This window comes from Eurytemora carolleeae, unplaced genomic scaffold, assembly GCF_000591075.1.
Source record: "Eurytemora carolleeae unplaced genomic scaffold, Eaff_2.0 scaffold297, whole genome shotgun sequence".
In the NCBI taxonomy this organism is placed as follows: domain Eukaryota; kingdom Metazoa; phylum Arthropoda; class Copepoda; order Calanoida; family Temoridae; genus Eurytemora; species Eurytemora carolleeae.
Window position 1 is genome coordinate 72,761 of NW_019396222.1, and position 9,746 is coordinate 82,506.

The following is a 9,746-nucleotide window of genomic DNA, read 5'->3' on the forward strand; positions in this document are numbered from 1 at the left end:
TCATTTAGGTCATTAGAGGTCGTAAGAGGTCATTAGAAGGTCAAACACTGGATTTTTTGCTGCTACTGTATTCCCTGGGTCCCTAGCTTTCGTTTGATGTGCATAAAGCCATAGTTGAAATATTTTCTATTTCTGGAGGTCATTAGAGGTCATTAGAGGTCATTAAAATTCAATTTTATTTTATTTTATGAATTTCGATCACTAATTAGGCGTGCACCCAAAAAATTGGAAGATTTGAACCAAAAATGAAGGCAGGGCCCCCCCCCCCCCTACATCAAATGTGCCAACTCCACCATCCCCTTTAAAAAAAAAATATAAATCCCTGATTTTATAAAACAATTATAAACCCATTATGATTCTAAAAGTGTTGTTTACCTGAGTACAGGGTAATTCCTCTAGAGAAGAATTTAAATCCGTCTGTATCCCATCCTTCTTATTTTCATTCTTTTCATCATTCTTTTCATCTTTCTTTTCCTGATTGTTGGTCTGGGGCGGCTGTGCCGGGGATTTGAAGGTAGACTGTACCGGGGAGTATCTGGCTAGAGATGGGCTTCTAGCCAAACCATCACTAGCTAGGGTAGATATTTGAGTAGTTTGTCTCCCTGATCTCCTGATACAACAAAACCAAACCATCAATCACATTTCAATTTCAAGAAGCTACTATAGTTCCAGCCAGAAAACTTTGTTTGGATTCCCCGACAACAACCCATAATAAATTCAATCATTTATAATAATTTGTTTGTTGTTGCCGAAACGCAAAAATTAATTTAATTTATTATTTTTAGGTTATAAACCATGACATCTATTTTTTGTTTTCATTTCAGTATAAAGTCGATAAATATGTTTGGGTTTCTTTCCTGGCAGGGCTTTCACATATATCCATTGGTTGAGGAGTTAAACTAGTTTTTTCTCCGATATCTGTTCTAGGTTTAACCTTTAATCCAACCTAGACAAACCCAATATTATTTCAATCCAACCTAGACAAACAAAATATTATTTCAATCCAACCTAGACAAACCCAATATTATTTCAAATTATTTCAATCCAACCTAGACAAACCCAATATTATTTCAATCCAACCTAGACAAACAAAATATTATTTCAATCCAACCTAGACAAACCCAATATTATTTCAATCCAACCTAGACAAACCCAATACTATTTCAATCCAACCTAGACAAACCCAATATTATTTCAATCCAACCTAGACAAACAAAATATTATTTCAATCCAACCTAGATAAACAAAATATTATGTAAATCCAACCTAGACAAACAAAATATTATTTTAATCCAACCTAGACAAACAAAATATTATTTCAATCCAACCTAGACAAACAAAATATTATTTCAATCCAACCTAGACAAACAAAATATTATTTTATTCCAACCTAGACAAACAAAATATTATTTCAATCCAACCTAGACAAACAAAATATTATTTTAATCCAACCTAGACAAACACAATATACAATAAATCCAATCTAGACAACCCCAATATTATATAGATCTAACCTTTAAATGTATCCACATTACATTAAAAATTGAAATACTAAAGAACAAGTAAGACATTTTGTAATATCTCTATAAATATTAATAGCAGCCGGTTGTATTTTTGAATGTAGACTCATATAATTGCCTAGGCGCAGGAAATGAAGTCCAATTGTCAAAATCTCTTTCCGGAGACTTGGAACCTCTGAAAAGTGACCTCCGTCGGCTCCAATTTTTTATCTTCGGCCTCGTTGGACATAAATAGCCCAATTTTTTAATATATACTCCCAGTGACCCCATGAATACGCTTAACAAAAAATAAGAAAAAAAGTTTTTTATGTCAAAACAGGGTGTCAAAAATTGCCTTTTTTGATTTTTTTTTGAAATGCAAAAAGTGACAAGTTCTGATCAAAAATAATGATGAAAAAAATTTTCAAAAAATTATTTTTTTGGGGGGGCTACAAGGTGTTATTTTTTTTTTGACAAATCAAATTTTTTTTTTGGCATTTTCCTCCCTAATATAGACGGTGGCCGGTTCTAATTTAAAAGATAATTGCCTAGGAAGTCAGGTTGTCGATGTCTTTTAACACCTCATAGCTCAAGGTCTATATTAAGAAGAAAAATGAAAAAAGCGTTATTTGTCAAAAAAAGAAAAGATTTACACCCCAAAAAAATAATTTTTGGAAATTTTTTTTCATCAATTTGTTAGATAATAATTTATATAATATTTTCTGTTTTCGTTTACTCTTATGTTTTTAATCAAAACTTGTCACTTTTGGCATTTAAAAAAAATCGAAAAATGCAATTTTTGACACACTATTTTGGCATCAAAAACTTGAGGAATTTAATCTCTGTTTTTTAGCGTATTCTGGGGGTCATTGGAAGTCTATATTAAAAATTGGGCTGTTTATTTCCAACAAGGCCGGAGATAAAAAATCGGAGCCGACGGAGGTCCCTTTTCAGAGGTTCCAAGTCTCCGGAAAGAGATATCGACAATCTGGCTTCATATCCTACTCCTAGGCAATAATATAGTATTCATTTTTAAATTATAACCAGCCACCATCTATATTAGGGAGGAAAATGCAAAAAAAAATTAATTTGTCAAAAAAAAAATTAACACCTTGTAGCCCCCCCCAAAAATAATTTTTTGAAATTTTTTTTTCATCAATGTGTTAAATAATAATTTAAATAATATATTCTCTTTTCTTTGGCTCCTATATTTTTGATCAGAACTTGTCACTTTTTGCATTTAAAAAATAAATAAAAAAGGCAATTTTTGACACCCTGTTTTGACTTCAAAAACTTAAGGAATTTTTTTTTCTTATTTGTTTTTAGCGTATTCTAGGGGTCATTGGGAGTATATATAAAAAATTGGGCTATTTATGTCCAACGAGGCCGAAGATAAAAAATCGGAGCCGACGGAGGTCACTTTTCAGAGGTTCCAAGTCTCCGGAAAGAGATTTTGACAATTGGACTTCATTTCATGCTCCTAGGCAATTGTATGAGTCTACACTCTACATTCAAAAATACAACCGGCTGCTATTAATATTTATAGAGATATTACAAAATGTCTTGTTGTTACGGGTTCAAAAAAAATATAAATCTACCCTAGACAAACATAATAGTGATTCGTTCCAACCTAAACAAACACAATATTATTTCAATTCAACCTAGACAAACACAAATTATTTCAATCCAACCTAGACAAACATAATATTGATTCAATCCAACCGGAACAAACACAATATTATTTCAATCCAACCCAGACAAACACAATATGTTTTTAATACAACCTAGACAAACCAAAAATTATTTCAAACCAACCTAGACAAACATAATATTGATTCAATCTAATCTGAACAAACACAATATTATTTCAATCCAACCCAGACAAACACAATATGTTTTTAATACAACCTAGACAAACCAAAAATTATTTCAATCCAACCTAGACAAACACAATATTATTTCAATCCAACCCAGACAAACACAATGTTTTTAATCCAACCTAGACAAACACAATATTATTTCAAACCAACCTAGACAAACATAATATTGATTCAATCCAACCTGAACAAACACAATATTATTTCAAACCAACCTAGACAAACATAATATTGATTCAATCTAACCTGAACAAACACAATATTATTTCAATCCAACCTAGACAAACCAAATATTATTTCAATCCAACCTAAACATACTAAATATTATTTCAATCCAACCTAGACAAACCAAATATTATTTCAATCCAGCCTAAACATACTAAATATTATTTCAATCCAACCTAGACAAACCAAATATATTTCAATCCAACCTAGACAAACCCAATATTATTTCAATCCAACCTAGACAAACTTTATTTCTTTATTGAAGGAAGTAAATCAATGAAAGTTGTCTCACCCTTTGTGGAGTAGCAGGGAGTTCTTCTATCCGGGGTCTTTTCTCAACCTTCTCTTTATCTGATTTTCTTTTCTTCTCCGTCCCATTTTCTAGTTCTAAACTCAGTTTTCTCTTTATAGATTTCCTACCAGGCCCGGCCTTCATGGTCTGAATCTCTGGCTCTTGGATCTCTTTACAAGGCCTGTCATTGCTAGAAGGTTGGGATGGAATAGTTTTGGGTTTTTCTAATTTTTTGGCTAGATCAGAATCCCATCCTCCATTCTCCAGCTGGTTCATTACAGCCTTTAAACAATTAATTTTTTTTAACAGAGGCCGAATTTATCGAATTTAAGCCGCGGTTTAAATTTAAGCCGCCGCTCAAATATATATGGTTGGTTCCACTTAATGTTGTATTAAATGTTTCAAGATTTAAGCCGGCGGTCAATTAAAACCGGTTTTTGGGGGATTTAAGACGTGGCTTAAATTCATTAAATTCGGACACTGGTTATATATCTTCATATTCACATTTATATAAAGTAAAATCTTTGTTTGTTTGTCAGATTATATCAGAAACCCAACGACTGATTTGCCTCAAATTTTGATTGGGGAACTCGGTATAAACATGGTAACTTGGTTTAAAATTTCTTAATTGAGTAGTTAAACTTAGATATTAAATACTTAGTTTTCAGGCAAAGCTGGGTTCACAACTACTGAGATAAAATCAATTATTGAAACAACCAAAAATCGCCGAGTTTAATCCACCACTCAAGAAACCAATTCAAATCAAGTCAATTAATTATATGATACATAAATTGATTAATTAACTCAATCTCTTAATAAGTTTCCTACCTTAACTGAATCAGAGCTGAAATTTTGAAAAGAGAGTCCAGCGTATCCTGCAGAAATACTGACGGTTGTTTCACTACTCTTAGTGCCTTGAGTTCCTGATTCTGGTAACCTTGATTCATTCTGCTTACATGTGCTGGTTTCAGGTCCACTGTTAGGATAGTATTTGAGAAATATAAAGGATGCATATTAAACAATGAATTTAAATTTATTAAAGAATTTTTGACATAAAGTTTTTACATCTGTAAAGTTATCCTTCCCTTAATGCGTTATTTTCTTTAGATGTGTGTGAGGAATCCAGATAAGGCACATCAGAAAGCTAAAACATAACAATGAACACATACAATTCCTAGCCGTTCTAGCATTCGGTGTTTTCATCGTTTTTAGGGGTTTTAGTATTGCTAATGTTTTTTTTGTGTTTTCAGACTCAGTGTTTCAGTGCTTTTTAGTGTTATAAGCGTTAACAGTATTATCAGTTTTCTTAGTTTTTTTTTATAGTGATTTTCAGTTTTCAATTTTAGTGTTATCAGTATTTTTAGTGTTACAGTGTTTCATTTTCAGAGTTAAGTTTTGTGTTCTGTTTTAGCATAAATTAAAAACACCTACTTGAGAAACTGAGTATATTCTGTTAGACCTCCGTGACCGTGGTCCTGGGATAACAGTAGAGTTCGCTTGACCAGGTTCACCGGCGCTTAACTCTTTACTTAAATTCTTCCGGGACTTTGGAACAGCTCTATCAGCTCCTCGAAATTCATTAAATCAATAAATCAATTAATTATTGTTATTCATTTATTTTATATGTCACAGTTCTTAAAAGAATCTTAAGGCATAAGACTCGCATCGCATCGCATCGCATCGCATCGCATCGCATCGCATCGCAACGAATCAAATCGAATCGAATTGAATCAAATCAAAACAAATCAATCGAATCAAATCAAATCAAATCTTATTAAATATTTTCTGGAATTGTAAAGACGTGATAATCAAATCAAATCAGGTTTTAAGGGAGGTCCTACTTTCCACGACTTAATCTTACTTAATAGCTATAAGATGATACAAATTTTTAGAAAAGATTATTAGTTCCCTACCTTTTATTAGATCTTTAGTTCTTGATTTAATGTTTCCACTGATAACAACGCTTTTTCTATTGACATAATATTTTTTTGTAGAGCTTTTGAGAAAGTTAGATTTTTAAAATCTCAATTTGATCATACGTTTTCTAACTCCAAAAAAAAGTGAAGTTCAGTGAAATATTTATAGTATTAAATTAAAAATGTGTTTCTCCATAGAAAATGCATTACCAACAAGATAAAATAAATATGTCCCTATTAGATTTTGGCAAAAATTTTTTTATTGAACCATCCTCGTTGGTTAAAACATCCCAACCATCATCCTCAGAATCCGAAGCTACGGAGTTACCGACGGGACCCTAAAAAACACAAAAAGAAGGATGAAAATGTGCAATAAAATAATAAAACATGAAAATATCATCGGAAATGTTTTTGTGTACACTGTAAGAAATTATAGATCTTTGGGGCCATTAAAGAGACCATTATGAACAAAATTCATGAAGAAACTTGAAAACGTAATTTAGAGCAGGCCTCCATTTGAACTAGGGCATTTTTGATCCACAATGGTATCCTTAAACCTTTGACTTATCAAGGATGATAATTCAACAGCGAGAAAGTACGGATTAGAAGTCTACTCTAGAGTTCCTAATATTTCAAATCTATTCATCAGGATAATAATAATAATAATACCTTTGACAAGGGTTCAGGAGATTTCTCTTTTTGTAGAATAAAGTTGACAAAATCCTGGTCAGTAATTGTACTCATCCTTTTACTCCTTAACAAGGTTTCAATTCAATTCCTGGGAACGGCAAGTTAGTAAACACTCGTAAAAAAGTGAGTTTGGGTAAGAATTGAAACTCTAAACCTTACAAAGGAATGATGCTTGTAAAGTATGATTTTATTTGCATGATCATTTGAACATTATTTTAATACCATTGTCCTTACAGGTGTAGTTCTTAGCAGTCACCAATCGTCGATATTTTTTCAGAAAAAATACTCCACCTCCAGGGCATGTTACAGTTATAAGAAAATACTCCACCTCCAGGGCATGTTACAGTTAAAAGAAAATACTCCACCTCCAGGGCATGTTACAGATATAAGAAAATACTCCATCTCCAGGGCATGATACAGATATAAGAAAAGTTTCATACGTTAATCATATTTTCACTTTACCCATCATAGCTTTTATGAAAAAGTCAGAGAAATATTTTCAAAAAGGTCTGTATGCAAGAGACAATACTTAACCTTTCAAATAAATAATACAACAAATATGAATTGTAATTAAGAAAAAAACATACTTAGATAAGCGTCGTGTTTTATTTTTTGAAGATACTGGGGGAGACTTGTCGTCATAAACGTAGGTTTCCTCGAAAAATTGTGAACTATTCAGACTCAAGTTGGTTTTTAGATTACTAGTCAGCGTTTCTTCATTTTTACTTCTCTTGCCATTTGATGACTTGGAAACTTGAATATGTTTTGTATTCACTGATTCGTAAATCTTTTTATTATTGTCATAATTTTGGGATTCTATGACATCACGATTGTCAAAGTTTGCATCATAATTTTGATTTTCAGGATCCCACTGAACTATTTTCAAAGGTTTTCCCTTCTTACGCCGTGAACTGCTGCCGCCTAAAAGTAATATTTTTCGAAAATATTTTTTGTGGGAAAAACATTCCACCTTGAAAACATATCTTGAATTTACCAATCATATTGGAAAAATTTAAATTGCAGAAGAATCAAATTTTATATATTTAAATTTAATTAGGAAATGTATGTAATAATGTAATGTGTTTACTCAATTATATTTTCTGCTTTTCTTAATTAAACTTCATTCCTAAAAATAAATTGCTTGTTTGTTTATTTGTATCCAATGAACGGCAAAACGACTAGACCGAAAATGACAAATTTTGCCAGGAAAAAATGTCGACATTCATTATTTTTGAAAATGCAAATAAATCTTAACAGAAAAATCCGCGAGATACAATTTCAAAAGGGAATGGAAACTTAAAAGAACAACAGTCTACAGCTAAGATTAATAGTAGAAAAGAAGCGCGAAGAGCGATTTTAAATCTAGAATTAGGTTTATTCCTAGAGAACGATTTTTGGACCCCCCCCCCCCATCCTATCAATTTTGTACATGGATCTTACAGAAAGTGTCTAAACTTGACCTAACCCGTGACCGCAGCGCTCGGCTTCCTAGCCTGTCCTAGCCGCAGCGCTTGGCCCAGTAAGTGTCTTAACAAACCTAACCCTAAATAATACTAAATAAATACTAATTTGGTCATGTACAAAAATGATAGGAGGGGGGGGGCGGGGGGGGGGGGTTCAAAAATCGTTCACTAGGACAGACCCCTAGAATTGTAAACATAATCATAATCAATTTCAAACTATTTTAGCTTGGTGTGTTTATGATCAATAACATTAATAAAAAAATATTTTTTTTATTTACCTGATGTTTGTGGGGGTGGATTACAAGTACTGGAGAAAACATCTTGACTCTGAGCTACAAAAGTTTCCTGAAGCAAAATCAGAAAAATAGATTTATAATTTCTCATTATTGTGTAAACCTTAAAGATGTCAGCATGCGTTCACGGTTTTGAATGCCTAAGATATAATTTGTACCAAGAGTACTGACTTAAAGATTTATTCATACAGTAATAACCAGAAAACTCTAAAATATTAAGACGTTTTTTAGACTCAAGATGCGACTTTAAATAGTCCAATGATCATGGAACCCATTTCACTTAATTAGTGATTTAATCCGTGTCGAGTAAAACTATTTGCTTTGTAACAACATCAAGATCACTTAAATATTGCTATATAGTTATTTTTAATTCGCGCATCTGTAAAGTGGGTATTACTCGTAATAGATATGAGTTTGAAATTAATACCTCGGATGGAAGTGAGGGCAGTACCCTACCCCTGCGGTTTTTGTTACGGGATTCAGTAATCTTCTGCAATAAAAAAAACATTCAATTAGTAAAGCATACATTGCGCACTTCCCCGTAAAGGACAATTTGTTTTTCCTGTATTTTCAAGTGGGCGGAAATAAACAATTTCATTCAAAATAAATCCTATCAAAAATCTGAGCCAGAAATTTTGTGCTGTGAAACTCTGGATCAACATATTATGTAGATCTATGGATTGAATTAATTCTTTTAATTCCTTCTAGCTTCTCGATATCCCGAGGTGGTAATACCCTGCAGGGATAACTTTCATTTGGTGATCACGTAATTGTCCTCATATTTTTAAGTACCAACATTGCATGAGATCAAGGGATTAGATGAACGATATACTAACTCTAAACACAAAAGTTCTGACATCTAAGTTTATAGTTTAGGAAAATAAAGAAGTAAAAACTCAAAATTAACTAAAAGTTTTATAAAGATAGTTCCTACCATATCTGTTTGAAGAATATGCTCTAGTTGCTGAGGGTCTGGAGTATCCCCTACAACAGTACGCTCTCCCCCCACACAAACATCAGGAGAATCAAACTTAACAGAGAAACCTTTTTTGTCAGTTTTCTTCTCCGAGTTCTCATGTGTATATATATGTATTGTAAAGGTACTTTTTAATTTAACTTTTTCTTTCTACTACGCAATATATTCAAAAATATGATAATTAATGTATTAAGATTAAAAAAAATACGTCCTAAACTATTTTCAATACTCTCATCGTATTTATTACATTGATAGAAATACACAATTTGCAATTTCAGTTTCATTTAGTATCACACATGTTAGAGGCGTATTCAGGAGGACCTCCCCTTCTAGTCTATGATGGCGGTTATACTAAAATATTTGTAGTTCAAGATAGAGAAATAAAAGAAAAAATATATTTTGCCAGGATAACGAAATTTAAACCATCTCTTAATACTAAAAAATAGTTTAAAAGTTTAATTCATGACAATTACCTAAGATTCTGAACAGAAATCTCGACTTAAATTGATCATTTC

The 9,746-nt window shown here is 32.1% G+C and overlaps 1 protein-coding gene across 1 annotated transcript; it reads right to left on the minus strand.

The window, feature by feature from the left end:
* Nucleotides 1-339: 339 nt before the first annotated feature.
* LOC111698577 (uncharacterized) lies at nt 340-9,355 on the minus strand. Its single transcript, XM_023468938.1, has 13 exons — nt 9,190-9,355; nt 8,683-8,745; nt 8,241-8,307; nt 7,087-7,420; nt 6,479-6,563; nt 6,044-6,147; nt 5,807-5,862; nt 5,325-5,461; nt 4,979-5,037; nt 4,722-4,869; nt 3,894-4,175; nt 858-946; nt 340-610 (listed from the first exon to the last, which is right to left on the minus strand). Exons 1-13 carry the CDS (start codon nt 9,190-9,192, stop codon nt 340-342), a joined length of 1,698 nt encoding a protein of 565 aa, XP_023324706.1. The 5' UTR covers nt 9,193-9,355.
* Nucleotides 9,356-9,746: the final 391 nt, after the last annotated feature.